Source organism: Toxorhynchites rutilus, chromosome 1, assembly GCF_029784135.1.
Source record: "Toxorhynchites rutilus septentrionalis strain SRP chromosome 1, ASM2978413v1, whole genome shotgun sequence".
Classification (NCBI taxonomy): domain Eukaryota; kingdom Metazoa; phylum Arthropoda; class Insecta; order Diptera; family Culicidae; genus Toxorhynchites; species Toxorhynchites rutilus.
Genome location: NC_073744.1, coordinates 69491536 through 69509993, shown reverse-complemented (window position 1 = coordinate 69509993; position 18458 = coordinate 69491536). Strand labels below are relative to the sequence as shown.

The window sequence follows — 18458 nt, the reverse complement described above, 5'->3', positions numbered from 1 at the left end:
ACTGTATAATTGACTAAAAACATATTTTTATAAGTTTTCTAATCAGCAGTCGGTTGATTTCATTCGGTTTCAACAGAAAAGTAGTAGTGAATCGAACCCGAATTCATTATTATCGTTGCCCGCTTATTTCTCTAGCGCACCGACAGTTGAATTTGGGCCCCGCAAGAAACTCGACCGAATCGCTCTGGGCGACGAAGGTGTGAAAGGCCTCAGCTCGACGGTTTCCACGGTTTCTTCCTTCTTACGTTTGCGCTGTTAATTGCGGGCGCAACCTTCAAATTTTTATGCCACCAGAGTCAGAATCCGGTGAAGTTAACCTAATCGATTATTTTCGACGCAAAGCGCCACATTTTCAAAGCGTTCGTTCAGTGTGTATAAATACATGCATGAATTGTACTAAACTCACATTTCAGTGAACTATCAAAGTTATTCCATAATTCTATTATCGAGATCGAGATGGCGTACTCTGTATGAACACTTTGATTCTATAGGAACTTGTAGAATCATCATGAAAACATGGAATATAATATCACTTTCATATCGTGGGACCGAAATGGTGTTTTACTATCGGTTACAGCTACAAATTCGTTCAATCCGTACTGACATATGAGCAGAGACCTGTTAATGTAATTGTTCTTCATCACAACGCTCGGCTTCATTTCGTAAAAGTTCTTTAAATACAATAAAACCTATCAAGTGGAATGTTTCATCAGACTGGTCATGTTTATGTTTTGTACACATGATTTTTTTTGTTTTCTGATTACAGATATTAAATATCGCATTTTTGTTTAGAATTGTTGAACACTAGTTGATGAATTCATAATTTTGATTTGAAATACAGTAAAACCCCGATTATCGACAAAATTGGGTGACAAAGCCATGAGGTGAAAACACGGAGGAAAATATTTTAGTATGAAAGCAATTTTATCTACCTACTATCATTTAACTCTTTCTTTCCGTAGAGTCGTGGCACATCAGATAATTTGAAATCCATGGGCGGAAACAAGAGCGAGAACCTGTGACATACCGGACGAATTCCGGGAAGGACTGTAGAGTTATGAAGCGCAATAAATCCGTGAGTAATTTCCAACGTTCGCATTATAGGACCTTTGATACATGCATTAAAATTGGGTTCTTTGAGATTCGTCATTTTATTTTTGTTGTGGAATTCGCGTTCGCGTGTAATCCACGGGTGCTTTGCTGTGAATGCATTTCTGAAAATAAAAAGCGGACCGAACTTTTTCGCTCCTTATACTTTTTTGATATCGTTCCCCCTGAATTCAATTCAGAACTGCTTTTTCGTTCCCATGTTGTTTCTTGTTTTTTCATTTTATAAAGGATTGTGTCACGGTTTATCAGACAACGAAAACTGTTTGAAAATAAAATATAATATCAACCGCATGTGTAGTTCCCTCATGCACAGCATAACATATACCCACGCACACCGATATGGATGTAGAGTCAAAACGTATTACGGTGCCTTCTGGTGAATCGCTCCGCAGGTGCTAATGGAACTGAATATTTACGGCCAAACTTTATCTCGCTCGCTCGTCCACATACACTCCCAAGAATATATCTTTACGCTTGTGCATTGGTGCCACATACCCCTAGGAAAATGTTTCTGCTCGAGTCAAATCCTGCTGCGTAGATTCTCGCCTTGTGTCCATCGATTCGGTCCACCAGAATTCGGCAAGCGAATCTCGATATGGTGCTCTGTAGAACTTTTGCGTCTTTTTTGTCGCCGGGCAGGGTGTCCATCACGACGAAATCTATCGGTGATTCTGATGAACGGCCAACCTGTGGATATACAGAAAAAGGAGGAGAGAATTAATTTTGTTTTTTGTTCCCTAGAAAAATGCGGTTTTCAATTTACGCCACACATCACATTTCAATCCGTCCTCGTGCACGTTAACGAATAGAAGAGCATATCGATATTAATAAATAAAATGCTGATGCATATTCGTAATTGTGATCAGAAAATCGATCCTGCTCAGAAGATGCGGAGACTGCAGATCCATAACTTGGAGCCCATTATGAGATAATTTCAAAAACATCCACGACAAACGTCGTCATGAAATAAACAAATATTAGCAACTGAATTTCATAAAATAGACAGTAAACCTGGTGAACGAGTGGTCTACTTTTCGTGATCAACAGTCAACAAAGGTTCTGTAGTGAAGCCCCAATAACCAAACATTACTTCGGTTGAATTTAATCGACCCTCTGAATGGTTCCATTTAGACCCAAATGGAACACGCCATCGTCACAGCGCATAGCCAATGCATCGCCATGCGGAATGGGAAAAGAAGCCGGCAAACACAAAACGGGTAATTGTTATATCGAAAACAATCGTCTTGGTTCTCAGGTAGTGCGAAACTTTGGCTACATAGTTGTGCTGCTCTTCGCATTAAAATATGCTTGCGTTCGGTTTATACAGGAAATAGCAAAAATACACGCATCGTCGAGGTCACGGAACAATTACTTCACCGGGGCTTACTGAACTTCACAATTTATCCGCTGTTAATGCTACCACTTTATTAGGGGATGACGATGAGATTAATTACCTCAAAAGTAACCGATGAAAACACAAAAAAATATATTGCTTCATTGTTACTGGTGTTCAACTCCGCCATAAAATGTCTCGATCGACAGTATCGTGAATATTTTTGAATATTAATGTTTGAGCATTCTGGATAATGCTCGTAAAATTGCGTATCTCTCGAATACCTTTGAAATTCGGAGTTTTAAAACCGATAACACAACAAAAATGGTTTAACGCGTGGGGAATGAGTTGCCTTTTTTCACGATCTTGAACCACTACGATGAGATATATTTCACAGCATAATATGTAGTTTGTAAGCAACTGACAGTGCGAAAAGAGCAAGTAGGCACCTCAATTCTCAATGATATCTTGAAATATAGAGGCTTCAGTTTCTTCAGTTATTCGCCTGTAGCTTTTGGAAAGGACTTGGAAACTCACAATCCTGAAAAAAATCTCACTTTGCAAGCGTTTTGCGCCGTTTTGTGTTTTCAATGTTTAGAAAAAGGAAGAGGTAGATTTTTTACCTATACAGAAAATAAGTTAAAATAACTTTCATATGTCGAAAAATTACAAAACTTGACAAAAAAAATGTTTGTATATATGGGACTAGACATCTCTTTCTTTACTTTCCATCTAGTTTGGGATTGTACCCAAAAGAAATCCAAACGATGTCAACGGGGATAGAACCAAGTCCGGCTAGAATGCAAGGCTGTTTTACACGACCACGCAGTCCACATAGCTACTGGTGCTGTTGCATAAATGCGTGATAATATTACGCCTCGTTATGAAATGAAGTTGGAAAGTGTTTCCTTAGAGTAAAAAGGAGAGCACAAACGTGAATTCTATCTCGGTCTGGGCCGTATTTATGGCAATGCACGCGAAAAGCTCTAATTCGTGTTTATTTGCAATGTGTCTCTTGTTTCGCTCGCTCATATTGCTCATATATTGCTATAGCATATATATTATACAAGTGATATACCAGTACGGGGAGTAGCGCATTTTCCGTAATTTTTAGGCTCATTTGATGTAATAAATCAGGGTGCGAAAACATGTGCTAAAAATAAATTTTGGGTGTCTTTCATTTCAAATGAATTTTCATATTCATTTACTCTGAAATTTTTTCATATATTAAAAAAATATATCGAGAAGAAGCATCGAGACATTTTGTAGCAGGATTACGTTTTCGAGAACACTTGGGGAGTACATATAAAAAAATTGTTCAATTTTGAATGCTTTACGCTTACGCATGATGATTTAATAATATTTTTACACCAAACGATTTGGACAATCCCTAACAATCTATTACAATGTAGTTGTAAAAATTTCCTATAGCTTATATGTCAAAATAGCGTTGAAAATAAAGAATAGAGGGTTGAAAATAGAATAGAAACATATTCCAAACATTTATAGTTGTTTTTTCGCACAGTTCAAAGCGAAAACAAAGGATAAATTCAATTCAGAAAATATTGAAACCATTGCAAATGCTGAATTCGGCTGCAAAAAAACTGGAATTCGTCTTTAAACATAACTTAGAGAGATTCAACTACGGCCGAAGCCAAAAAATGAAACGAAGTTTGAACCATTCGAACGACTTGATGACCAAAGGTTGGTCAGCAAACCTATTTTACTGTTTTTTGAACTACGTTTTACTATGGTTGATGGTTGAATTAAACAAAATAAACTGAAACACCTAAATTCACTCAAATTAATTCGGAGACCACATCACTTTATCTTACTCTTTTGAGCAGTATATGCCAAAAACAATACATCAAATCTGATGTAGCAGAACCAGACTTTGGAGATTTTGGAAAGCACCTGAAGGTATCTACGTTGGTGTTGAAGCTGTAGAAACAGAAGCTACTGAACTGGGCGAGAACAAAACAATAGCCTTTAGGACCATCTGCTGAATCATCAAATGGTTGAACGACGAAAGTTTGAATAAAAAAATGAACATTTAAATGAAAACATACTCGATTAATTTATTTAGAAGGAAAAAATAAATCGAATCCTATCCGTATCCTAAGCATTAGCTTCATAGTAACTTTATGTCTCCTTTTCAACCGTTGACAGTTCTCCAAATCTGAATTGTTGCCTTGTTATGCTATCTGTTATGTTATCTTCTAATTAATTACAACCATTACATTTTTGTGTGTACCGGAAATATTTTATAAAGAAGGTATTTACGTTACGCAATGTAAATAAGCATGTCCTGGTGACTGTTTTAATTGCATTTTTACTACAGTGAATATGCTTGCCGGCTCTACGTAGATACCATCAACATCGTCTAATCAATAACTGTGCCGTTCAATGATAGTAAAGCGAAACTTATACTTCTAAATTGAACTTATAAATATAATACAGATTTTAAAACGGATTTTTTGAGAAAAAACTAAGATAAGAAGTTTTTTTCATACCAAAAACATAGTAGAAAACATAGTTAAAGAGTTAAACTATACATTTCAATGCCGAAGTTATAAAAAAAGGAGAATTTTATGTCATGAATGGTCGTTGCAATTTAGGGTGTCGGGTCAGGATCACCCACTCCTACTATTTATGGCTCGCTGTTTAGAGCTGAAACACTAAACTTTTCTTAATAATCAAGTAGTATTTCAGCATCTCTTAGCAAAATTACATCTCCAACGCTCTCAAAAGCTTCATTCCCAGATAAATGATACACAAATTATGCTATACAGCGCTTTTCGCAGGACGGCAACAGAAAATCCGAAATCGATTGTTGTGGAACGGATTTTCATCTTCGGTTTTCAATCGTAGAACACAGCTCTCCCCACTGGATAATATCTTCTTCATGTCACCTTGAAATTCGCTTTACTTAAATAATATGTTAAGGGGTTAAAGCCGCTACAGTTGAGGTTGAGGTTGAAGTTATTGATTCACGCAACCCGGTGGTACTTTTGTACCCGCAATAATAATCAATATGTGAAAAGCATATAACTCGTAGATATTTTTCTTTCAAATGAAGTGAGTATCACACCACTTCGTTCAACTGGTAAAAAGATGTTAACGCTCAAAACCTTGCGATCCAAACATAATGCTTTCGTTTTCGAAATTTTGAACTTACACCCCAGTACAGAAGTGAAAGAAGTTGGAAAAAATGCGCAATTTACACGCACTCTTATTTGTCCAGATTTTTAGCGTAACATCCTTTATTGTTCAATGTACATAAACAGATGCATTCCGGTCTTTAAGGGAAGACCTTGGCCTGGAAAGTCGAATAATCGAATTTTTTGTTTGCATTTTTGGGAAGCTTATGCCCTTAGAAATGTTGTACTAATAGTATTTTTCGATATTTGATTTCGTTGGAAAGTTACAGCCAAAAGTATGTGGCTACCTCAAGCGATAAAGTATTGCTGTACGAATTTTTCTCGAAACCACGTTTTTTCAGCTGGTGGTAATGATATCTCAGGATCTACTCGAACGAAATTTATCAACATGTAAAAATGAATTATCTAAAGCGTTACATAGCCGTTTTTTGATATCTCATTTTTACGATTTTTTACTAGCTTCTAAACAGCGATTTTTCATGAAAAATAAATCATTTCTAACAGCCGTCGCTTTGGCAATTTTTCGAATTTTCAAAAACCCGTATGTAATGCTTTAGGTATTGTCCTAAAGCTTCATTGAAATTCTGCGACACAGATACCACCAGCAAGGTATCGATTTTCAGACAGTATCTACGCATCCAGCTGTCAACAGCGTAATAATCATTATTCGTGCACTCACAAAATACATTAAAACATTAACTAAAATAACCGAAGTGTTCGGTTTTATCCTAACGTCCGCAAAATAAATCACGATTCATTATTTTCGACCTTCCAGGCAATGATCCCTCCTTAAGTGGTTGCATATATAACAATCGCAATTGACATTTATGAAGCACTGTGAAAGAAACGGTTATCGCCGAGAAAATCTGTCATTTCAGGATCGATCACATACAATGAATAAGGAGGGAATAGCTACTGCTATTGAAATACGCATACGAAATATACCACCTGTTTTTCCTCTATGAAAACAACCCTCAAAATTGTACTGTTTGCCCCAAAATCAGTCATTTCTCAGTGCACATCCACCCATACTTGTTTCAGAAGCTAATTATTTTTCGCCATGTGAGAATGACCTCTGCTCTGCCTACTATCAACGGAACCACGCGCTACGATAGAATTCATTTGTCTCCGCAGCTGTCCGCGAACAGCAACAAAGCTTCGATGTAACGCGTTTGGGGTGTAGGGGAAGACGGGGTAAGACGAGCCACTTCTAGTTTTATAAGAAATCCTCAGTTTTTTATACTAATAAATATAAATATGTTACGCAAGAAGCATGATTAGCTTATTTTTGTCGTTTCGAAATACTTGGCAACACTCGAGCGCCCGAAATATCAAAATTGTAAACAAAACAAAGTTTTCGTCCATTGTGATTGCAAGCGATCTAATTTTCAAGGCAACCAAAATAAGGATTTTTCCAACAAAAACTGTATATTCAATTAACTCTTTGTGGTCGCTTGTCTGCTCTCAGCCACCATACCTTTTTTACCGTTCTGGTAACAGCAAGCAAGTAACAATGCTAATCGTATATTTTACTCAATCAAGACTTAGTTTATGCTTTTCCTAAACGAAGCTTGATGTCTAGTGAACCTGTTCTATGAGTAATAGATAACGGTACTCAGTATCAAACAAAGTAGTCACCCACACAAGACAACACAGAGTGCGTCAAATGCATAGGAATGTGCGGCAAAACTCATGATAGCACAATTTAGCCACTGTAACCATTTGATGTGATTGTTCATAAGTATCAGATTCATTGTATGCATAAATGTCCCATGTTATTTGAATAATCGCATAAGTGTCTCAAGCAACAAAATCTTTTTTTATATGAAAAAATCACATTGAAATATATTGTTAAGTTAATAGTTATACAGTAAACATTCACTAACTGGGCGGAAAGGGAAGAACAGTTATCGACATTCGCGTTTTAACTGGTCCGCCATGTTAACCGTGAAATAAAATCGAGGGGAACTTCAATGAATTGTTTGATTCGCGTTGATCATGGAATTGGATAAACAAAAGGATTCCAATGGATGTTTCGCATTGAATGCGACAACAAGTATGAAATATAATTTGAGGAAATTATTATTCTTTTTCAATTTCAATTTTAATCAATGTTATTGTCATACGAAAATAATACATTTCAAACATTTCAAATTACATTCGAATGCCCCTCACAGCAAATCTTCCATTTCAATATGGTGTCAGCGTTTACGTAATTACGTAATTACGTAATTTTTGACTCATCCAAGAACCAGTTCACGTTCGCCCAGTTAAAAAGCTGACCAGTAAGCGAGGGATTACTGTATTTAGTTAACAAAAAAAAATTAAAATTATTTTTTCATAATCTTTCATGTATTACTGCTTTATCAAGGAAAAATTATTCCGACCAGTACGACACCCATGCCCAAATTTAATACGACCGAAAAGGGTTAATTATCAGTGTCCCCATCCTTCCGTAGATTGTTCCGGTTCTTTCTGCGTTAAAAGATACGTAAAATGTAATATAAAAAGCGTGAAAAGTGCAGAATAATGCAAAACGTGCTCTGGGGGAAAGACTTTCGACGTGATGTTGAATGATTTTCATATCAAATAAAATACCATATTTTTGCTCGTCTCTTTACACACAAATGCCCCGAAAGAACATAAGGAAGTCGCCGAATAATTGTCCGTATAGATTCCGATAATTTGGTAAATTTTTCACGCAAAACACTGCACGTGGAATATTGATGGCCTTCTCAGAAGTTTGTGTGTAGTTTATGAACAACCCGAAACATTTAGTACCTTAGACAGCACTGTTCCTGTTATTTTTACTAGACTAAACTGTTTTAAAATAACATCGCTTCGTCTTACTCCGTCATGGTTCGATTTACCCCATGGGTGGTCCTTCTTACCCCGCCAGCGAAATGAAAAGCAATTTTTTATCATTTCAAAAATGTGAAAAAAGTGAAAAAACGCAAAAAAGTTATACAAAATTATACAGTTACACATTTTTAGTAATAGATTATTAGATACTCAATGATATATAGTACAACAAATAGGGGAAATCCTGAAGGACGTTTAAATAAAAATTGGTTTCCTTAGAGGGACGGTCTTGCCTCGTCGTCCCCTACCTGTGCGGTGCAAGGTGTAACAGCATTGGTTGTAAAGTGCTCGTTTGTCGATTTTTTTCCTATTTTTAGAGACCTCACGCAGCAACATATTTACCTATCTGTAGGTCTGCTTTCGGTTCGTTGTTTTCCACGTCATGTTTTCAAACAGAGTTATATTCCACACCTGACAATGTGTGATGTGAGTTTGTGCGTTGAGTTCAAGGAAAGTTCGCTGGCGATCCAGCTCCAATATTAGTGTACAGCATCGTCTGGAGAGACAGGCTCAGGAAAATACGTTGATGGCAATATGCATTCGCTGTGTGTATCACATTTCCGGCCAACAATGGATGAGCCCGATCATGCAATCATCGGATTCATCGTGACGGAGTCGTGCGTGAGTGGACGGAACGAATGCAGCATGCAGTCGTCGGCTGCTGCTGTTGATCGAAGCGACTGTTTGGTGCTTCAGCTTCATAACTTCGAGAAGCAATCGAACCGAAACGAGCAATAAATACCGCCCAATAAACGACTGCGGCACAAGCGGCAGGGCGCTTCACGTGGACGATAATTCTTGGTGAACAATAAGTGGGCAGGGCTCGATTGATCTCGCTGATAGCAATGATACTGTAGTTGAAGTTTGGATAGTTGTTGTTTAGAATGTTAGCACATAGCTCTGACATATATGAGTGAATAGATCAAAAGTTGGAGTACATTTAGTAAATATAAAATTCAAATAAAAGTAACAGAATCTAATCATTACAGATGAATTCCATGCAAACTCGTCCTAGGAGTTGACAGCACCATCTCATTTTACAGGGAAAAAGTTTTCTAACAACAAACTTTTTCATGTTTTCTTTGAAAAAATTACAAATAATCCTAATTTTGTTTGCAGTCAAAATAGTTATGTTGTGTATTCAACAAAGTTTCAGATCATATTGATATGGACTTTTGTCGAAGACGTCAGCTTTATATCTTTTATAGTTTCTGTAATACACGGAACGGAAGAAAAATCCAACATAAATATTAACATTTATCGTGGTGAATGCCTTCAGTCATAACATGGCACTAGTAAGTATAAAAAACCTCAATGAACACTTCAGTTATCTTATTCTGTTTTATCACGTCCAATGTTATCGTGTTTATCAAAGGTTCGTTCTGGCGGGCTGCTATCACAAAGGTACTTATAATAGGTCGATAATCAGTCACAATCCTCAGTTGGAGGTCAATGTTATTAGTTATTAAAAGACACCATTCAAACAAGATGTAGATATGAAAAATGTTATACCGAGTGTTAGGATACTCAGTGCAAATATTTTAAAGCAATTTTTTCGTTTGACGTTCAGTTTCAAAAATATGTTAGTGTCATTCTGTAAAAACTTTAGGAGGTTGTGTCCAAGACACGACCACATTGTTGACAGAGCACTACGCTGTTATTTTATTCGAGTCGCTTGTTTATCACTTCGGATATTATTCTAGAATCCTGCGAAATTTTAAAACTAACTGTTTAGTAGAATGGTTTTATTGTAGAATCAGTTGACGATATTTGAATGATGGTGTGGCTGCAGGGTATCGTGCTGATTACGCTGGAGGAAAGATCCTCTCTGGAGCCACCTGATGTGGCTGCAGTTCGAGATCGTGCTGATGACACGAAGGGAAAGCCCTTTACTGGACGCTATGTGGTAGGCCAGATCACGTAGAGCGTATAACGAGTATGCGCCTACTGGTGCGATCCGGTAGTACCGCGTCACTTGGGAGTTTGGCCGGGCGGAGCCAAGGGAAGGAAAAGGGAGAGGAAGGGTGGTTGGAATTTCGGATCTTTGGAGGAGGGGTGTTCAATACTTACCAGCGCTTGTTGCGCTGGGATCTGCCGGCGATGATGTCCAGGGTGCTCCCGATGGTGTCCAGGATGCTCGGGCGATGTCCAGGGTTGTGATACGTTTATGACAAAAAAGAGGGGTTCGGTACTTCGCCACGACGCTCCTACGTCCGTGGTATGGTTGAGAGTGTCCAGTTGAGAGTGCGTTTATTCTGTTCAAGTTTTCTCTTATATACAGACATTGCCTTCTTATCTACCCCAGAAGGGCGTAGCATAAGAGAGAGAAAATTACAATTATTTATTCTAAGCCAGACGGGCGAACGAGGGATGATTATTAACACGCTCGCAGGCGTGTTATCTTTTCCTCTCCGTTTTATTACTTATTGTCCTAGCTCGGAGATAGGCTCCGTTTATAGCACCCATAGTGCTCTTTTTTTGGGATTTCTCCCGTCCTTCGGTATTTACGATCGGAGATAGGCTCTGATCGTAAACACATTACGTCGTTTTGCTTATTTTTGTTTTGTTCTCCTTCCCGGCGGGTTATCGCTGGCCGGAGGAGTTTTATGATATTTAGGTTTTCAGCTAGCAATAATCGCACTTCGGAAAAACCTCATTAGTTACGATAAAGCCACTGCGCAAGCTATTCTGTGTATTTAGGATAGAGCGCGATCTAAGCATCCGCTCTATCGTTCTCGCCATGAATCACGCTCTAAAGGCATGATCCGTGCGGCGACATACCGGCCCTCGTAAATCGCGTAAGGCAGATTTACCAATTGAGCTACGCCGCATCTGTTTCTAATAATTTTTTCTTCTATGCTTCTGATGCTGTATCTTTTATTACTGTATAGTTCGCAATTGTTTCATCTTATATTCTCTTTTCAATATTATGTTTTTCTTACATTCAATTTCCTAACCTGAAGTTATACAATGCAATTCGTTTGCTATGAGCGGATGACTTCCGTTTATTCTTCATACATGGTGTGTTATAGCTTCGTTACAATTTATTAGCCACTTTGCCTTCAGATTCATTTACAATGCAAATCCTATTCATTTTAGCTTTGTGTTACACTTCATTTTACTCTCGCAGGAGTATTCAATTTTCAAATTCAATACTTCTTCTATCCATAGAAGAGTCTTCAACTTTATGTACTTTAATAGCCATACAACGGCGCCTAATTGCTTCTTTCACTGAACAAATTATATTTTTTTTTACTATTACATTAGACGACATATCTTCTCGTCAGTTTATGCAACCCTTTGTTGCTTATATTTCTTATTCATTGTCAGATTCCTCATTTTGACTACAATTATTTCATATTCAATTATTTTCTTCTATTTTACATTTTGTGTACTTATGGTCTAACAGAGTTTTAAATCACTTTTTCTCTTCAATTCTTCGGCATGCCGCCTTGCTTCATTGAACGTCCCTCCAATGCTTGGTTTTAAAGCGCTGTGTCTTCTAATTGTTGCCGGTTCAATAGGTTGTCCATTCGGATATGGACATCGGGTCCTGCTGTGGCTCTGGATCTGGTGCAGCATCTTCGTCTGCAGCAACGTAGATAAATGATCCCGATTATAATCATTAGTATGCTTACGAAAAGGGCGGCGTTCCTCCAAAGATACTTCGATTTCGGATGGAAGGGATCCAAACTTATATTTTCCATTTTCGTCCAAGGGTGTTAACTGTTGTACACGGTTATCATAGCGTTGTTATCGTAGGGATTATCGGGCTTCGGCTCCACCACATCTTTTACGGTGTCATTGAATTCGTCCAATAGGTGATCGGCCACCTGGTATTTAGATTTGAAGTATGTTGCAATCTTCTTGTTCATGCCATTTAAACTTGCATGTATCGTTTTGTTGTTGGATTGTATACGGCAATCTGGCTGGAGAGTTACTACTGCTGCCTCATAAGGTGGTGACATTACCACGTTGTCGCAATGTATAACTATTGCCTTTGTATCGGATGCATAGTATAAAACGGTATTAGGAGTGGACAGTGTCTCCATCATAGCGTAAGGCGTGGTTAACAGTTTTGTTGCACATTTGCGGGTACTTGCGATATGCAGTATGACAGCCGCTACGCAATCCACTTCCTTACTCAGTTCTGGTTGAACCGTAATTAAATGCGTATCATTCAGTTTTGTTAGTTCGATCGATGGGTAGAAGAAGTCTTGGTTGTGGCCTACCGCGATGCGATCATGTTCTGTTACAATAATTGAGCCATTCTCAGCCCGTGGGATCGGTATTATCTTAAATACCTCGAACTCAACTTTGTTGATGACAACACTCGTCATGGTAATTATGAGGGAGCCGTTGACTACACGCGTGTTGTATTTTACGGCTGATGGGTGATCCAGGACAATGTAACCAGTTGGCAACGCTTGTGAAATGTTTTTTCTGGTTTGGGCTAGTTCGTCGACGGACAAAGGAAACGTTCGAACTTTCCTATATCTATTCAACGTTCCATCGATAACTTCTCGTGCCAATATCGTGGTTTCTAACATCGTTGTTCGTAACCTTTGAACCTTATCCGCAGAATATAATTGTTTTAATTGAGTCATGTCTTTGTACAATTTATAGTATCTCTCGTTAAGCTGTTCTCCCATTTTGGACGCCTTGGTATTCATTTTTACCATTGACTCCGATATTTGGTGAATTTTTTCGTCTTCATGAACCCTCATTGCCTGTAGCTCGTTTTCCATATCGTCGCTACCAAATATTAAGTCCGCCAAAAAACCGAAGAACCCTTTGCTTCGTTTAGTTCTCGTTGTCTGCTTGATCTCATCAATCGCATCATCGCATAAACGTTCAACAGATGTTGCAATTTGCTCTAGGAGAGAGTCTTCGATGACAAACTCCATGTCTTTCATCGCTACTGTCACATTATTCCGTATCGAGTTAATTACTTCAATGTCTTCATCGGGCACTACGTTGGTTTGTATATTCGTTTGCCATATGCCTCTATGTAATAAGCACGTTCCTTCGTGGTCGAACATTAGACCGTCTTTGTCAACGGGTTTTATGGATATAGCGTTGATCAACGTGAACGACATTACGAACAACATCATTATTTTCAATATACGTGAGATGTTGAACCAAGATTTAGAAATGCCTTTTGTTGTAGTCTTATTTCTACGTCTTTTTTTTCGCGTTGATTTTTTTGATTTATCTTCGGTCGAGGTTATCAGCATTACGTTGTTAGAACTCGCGGTGGTATACTTGTTGACCGGTTCTAAGGGCAAGGGGTTGTCGTTGACTCTTATTGGTTGTCTGATGCTAAATTCATCGATTGAGAAGTGCGCAGCCATCATATCTCGTAGTTCTTTATCGTGTTGCAATAGTTCATGATCGTTTTGATAAATTGATCTGACATTACCGAAAATAAACCATCCAAGCTTACTTCGGACTGCTATTGGGTCATTGTCACTTCCCCTTCTTGTTTCCATGGCGGTAAGCAAATGGCTTTGATTCAGCCCTATGAGAATTGTTGGCCTTGCAAGCTCGTAGCTTTCGATCGGAAGGTTTTCCAAATGCGGATATTTTGTAGCCATTGCTTTGTAGTTCATTGTCTGAGTCGGAAGTTGTAAGTTTTTAATGGTTCTTACACCGTCAAGTCGGTACGACCTTCTGGACGACCCCTGAATGCGAACTTGTACTTTTCTACTGTTCAGCTCGTTTCGAGACACGTCCTGTGTCCATTTTAATTGTAGTGGTTCTTCTCTGCCGTATAGGTCCAAGGAGTTTGCCATTTCCTCATCTAGCAATGTCAGGGAAGACCCTGTGTCTAGGAAGGCATATGTATCGACTGAATGCCTTCCGTGTTGAAGTGTTACTGGAATCACCTGGTAGTATATCTCGTTTGCTGAGGACTTGTGAATATTGCAGTTGGCTTCAAGCGGAACTGTAGCGGACGTATTACGAGGTGTTGGTTCCATGTCTGGATTCGAGTGTAACATTCTGTGGTGGTGCTTGTTACATCCACTCAAGCCGCACCTCCTAGATCGTCTGCAATCTTTAACCATATGTCCGGTGCCTAGACATCCGAAACATATTTTACATTGTACTGCCAATCGACATCTTTTTTGGATGTTGGAGTTCTTAAATTCCGTGCAATCGAAGATTTTATGGTTATTCGAGCAAACCGGACATTTCATGCGTGGCATCTCTTGATGGACATGTATCTGGCTTCTAACTGTAGAAGGTAGAGGAGAAGCCATATTCCTCATTATTTTGGCGTGAGGTTTCAGCCAGTTACTCATTTCTTCTAAAGATGGGGCATCACCAGTCGTCGTTCTATGGCGTGTCCATTCTATTTGCAGGTTATAAGGTAGTCTCTTAACTAGGTCTTCTATTAACCTCGCATCTAGTAGGTAACCTCTTTGATTTATGATCGTCATGTTTGCCACCATATTTTCTAAAGCATCTGACATTTCGATTATTATTGATCTACTTTCTCTTTTAAGCTTCTGTAGATCGTGCAGTAGTTCCTCATATATGAATTTAGGGTTTCCGAAATTTTCCTCTAGTCTCTCTATTATACTCGGAACATTTTCCGAGTTTATAAATAGTTGCTGCACGCTTCTAGCTGCGCGTCCTTCAAGGGCAGCTTCAAGTCTGGAGAGATTTTCATGATTGGAAAACGCACATTCTCTCGTGCTGACTTCGTAGATCCTTTTGAATTTAGCCCAATCTTTGGGCGACCCGCTGAATTTTGGCAAGGGAGTCAAAGCTTGCCTCTTCATTAGAATCGTAAAATCTCCATGCTGTGGAGCTGGCATCATTGCACTCTGCTCCCAGCCAATTGATGGACCGGATCTCATTGGTAGTGGTGTTTGAATCGTTGCTCGGTCACGTTGTTGCCCGGAGATATTGATTAGGGGTTCAGTTGACTGCGCTTGCGCCGGAGAGCATGGTAATTCTGTTTGTCGCTGTGTTGCTATTGTCGTTGCGCCCACGACTAAAGCGTTGAGTGATGCCTGCATTGTTACTATTTCCTTTTTTAATGTGGTTATGTTGTTGCGTTCGCTAACATGCATCTCAGCTAGTTGTGTAACTAGATTCGTCAGCTCCTCTATCTGTTTTTGTTCCCTCGAATTAGTTGAGGGATGAGACGCTGCAGGTGCCTGTGCCTTTCCCTCACTTTCGTTTGTTTTGGTAGGGGAACAAAGCGAGCATACTAAATAGGTTTCCTCTTCAGTGGGTGTATGTCCTACACAGGAATGATGATAATTCCTTTTGCACTGTCTGCATTGGACCAGATTGTCTAGTTCAATTTTCTTGCCACATGCATCACAGCACGGGCGTGATGATCTCGTAAAGCTTGATATCATTATTCCTGAGTGAGGAGCCTGGTTGCCGTCACTCGATGTTTAAACTGTGTTATAATGCGCAAGTGGCGAGGCGCCTGGTTGCCTTCGCCTTGTCTTAAACCAAGCGTGGCGCCTAGTTGCCTACGCTGATTTCAAACGTTGCACAATATTCGTCTTCCGGCCCTCGTGACCGGATTACAGTTGATGTTGACGAGGCGCCTGGTTGCCTTCGTCCAACTATGCCTGACTGGCGATCGGTCTGTTTATAAAGCTGGACTTGTTTCAACAAGATGCCGATTTCTACGGCCTAATTTGTCCGTCTTTCAGGACCTAATTTCTGTTTCTTGAAATGCGCAATTTGCCTCTTGGCTAAATGGTGATGTCCACAGACAACCTCACCTTGTTCGTCTTTACAAGACCGAACCTCTCCGTTCAACGACGGGCGCAAATCAATTTAACAGGATTCTCAACTCAACCGAGCGTGTTGTGAGTTCGTACAGTGTCTTTAGGAAAAGACTCCTCTCTGGAGCCACCAAATGTGGCTGCAGGGTATCGTGCTGATTACGCTGGAGGAAAGATCCTCTCTGGAGCCACCTGATGTGGCTGCAGTTCGAGATCGTGCTGATGACACGAAGGGAAAGCCCTTTACTGGACGCTATGTGGTAGGCCAGATCACGTAGAGCGTATAACGAGTATGCGCCTACTGGTGCGATCCGGTAGTACCGCGTCACTTGGGAGTTTGGCCGGGCGGAGCCAAGGGAAGGAAAAGGGAGAGGAAGGGTGGTTGGAATTTCGGATCTTTGGAGGAGGGGTGTTCAATACTTACCAGCGCTTGTTGCGCTGGGATCTGCCGGCGATGATGTCCAGGGTGCTCCCGATGGTGTCCAGGATGCTCGGGCGATGTCCAGGGTTGTGATACGTTTATGACAAAAAAGAGGGGTTCGGTACTTCGCCACGACGCTCCTACGTCCGTGGTATGGTTGAGAGTGTCCAGTTGAGAGTGCGTTTATTCTGTTCAAGTTTTCTCTTATATACAGACATTGCCTTCTTATCTACCCCAGAAGGGCGTAGCATAAGAGAGAGAAAATTACAATTATTTATTCTAAGCCAGACGGGCGAACGAGGGACGCTCGCAGGCGTGTTATCTTTTCCTCTCCGTTTTATTACTTATTGTCCTAGCTCGGAGATAGGCTCCGTTTATAGCACCCATAGTGCTCTTTTTTTGGGATTTCTCCCGTCCTTCGGTATTTACGATCGGAGATAGGCTCTGATCGTAAACACATTACGTCGTTTTGCTTATTTTTGTTTTGTTCTCCTTCCCGGCGGGTTATCGCTGGCCGGAGGAGTTTTATGATATTTAGGTTTTCAGCTAGCAATAATCGCACTTCGGAAAAACCTCATTAGTTACGATAAAGCCACTGCGCAAGCTATTCTGTGTATTTAGGATAGAGCGCGATCTAAGCATCCGCTCTATCGTTCTCGCCATGAATCACGCTCTAAAGGCATGATCCGTGCGGCGACAGATGGTATATTCTTTCCCTCGCAGAACAATACACAAGCTGATCGTATGTTGTAATTTGTTTCATGTCAATTTATTGAAAATTTACCGCCAACGCGCTATTCCGGTGGCTTTTTTCGCAATCGTCGTACACTCGGCTACAGGCGATTATATACTTCTCATCATTTTAGGCTATTCTCAAAGAAACGCTTCGTTTAATATCATAGAAACGCTTCACTTTAATATCGCGAAAAAAGTTGCATTATTTCTTATGCTCGAGATAAGCGCAGCTGTCATCCTTCGGAAGAATGTTGACAAGCGAAACTAAATCACATACCAATTGCCAAAACGACATTTACTTTCTTGGTTACTAAAGAAACGGAATAAACTCTTTCTGTTAATCTCAATAACCTCGAAAAGAGTTGCATTCACTTCAATATGGATTAACGCAAATGCCATCCTTGTTGAAGGTAGTTTTGCGACTGGCACTCATAACATTCCAGCACGACATTCACGATGGTCTGGCTTGATATTCCCCAAATAATTATGTGGCGCACAGCCTTAACGTCTGCTCCACCATAGTGTCAGTTCAATGCATTGATGCAATGTCAAAGGCATCGATAAAGCCCTTATGATGACGGAAAAAAACGATGTTAAATACTTCGAATAAAGGAAAGAAAACTGAACATTTGCCTCAGCAAAGATCTATTATTCAAATTTGCGCAAATATTCCCCTTCCGTTACCTCCCCTACTTGTTTATATTCATTGTCACGGCTGCATAATTTGCACCATCAAACGATCGTCCATCATAGCATCAAAAAATTAACTATGATTGTTGCATCGTGAAAGGGCCAATGCCCTCGGGAGCAGATCCAAATGGAATTTCAGCGTAACGAAGATGTGCTATTTGTACGGTACGGTTTATGAAGCACGCACGTACACACACAAAGTCAATTTTATGAATTTGCTTATAATTTTCAACAACTTTACAGGGCAGGGCGGACTCGATTATATACAGTTTCTGATTTCTTTTCACTATATATGATCGAATCGTGTATATAATCGAGTCAAAAAAAATTTTTTTTATTCGTTTTTTTGCATATATTTTTCGTTTTTTTTTCTATAAAAAAGGAATTTG

At 39.5% G+C, this 18458-nt stretch overlaps 1 protein-coding gene and 2 pseudogenes across 2 annotated transcripts in view; all 3 read right to left on the bottom strand.

Annotated features, from left to right (window-relative positions):
- The window catches only part of LOC129770391 (protein pellino), a 151529-nt gene that overhangs the window by 20588 nt on the left and 112483 nt on the right, over positions 1-18458 (bottom strand). For both annotated transcript variants that reach the window (XM_055773211.1, XM_055773219.1), the window contains exon 4: positions 1606-1797. In XM_055773211.1, coding sequence (XP_055629186.1) covers positions 1606-1797 — 192 coding nt within the window. The remainder of the gene's footprint in view (positions 1-1605; positions 1798-18458) is intronic.
- LOC129763716 (U4 spliceosomal RNA) lies at positions 11024-11152 on the bottom strand (annotated as a pseudogene).
- Positions 17123-17251, bottom strand: LOC129763715 (U4 spliceosomal RNA; annotated as a pseudogene).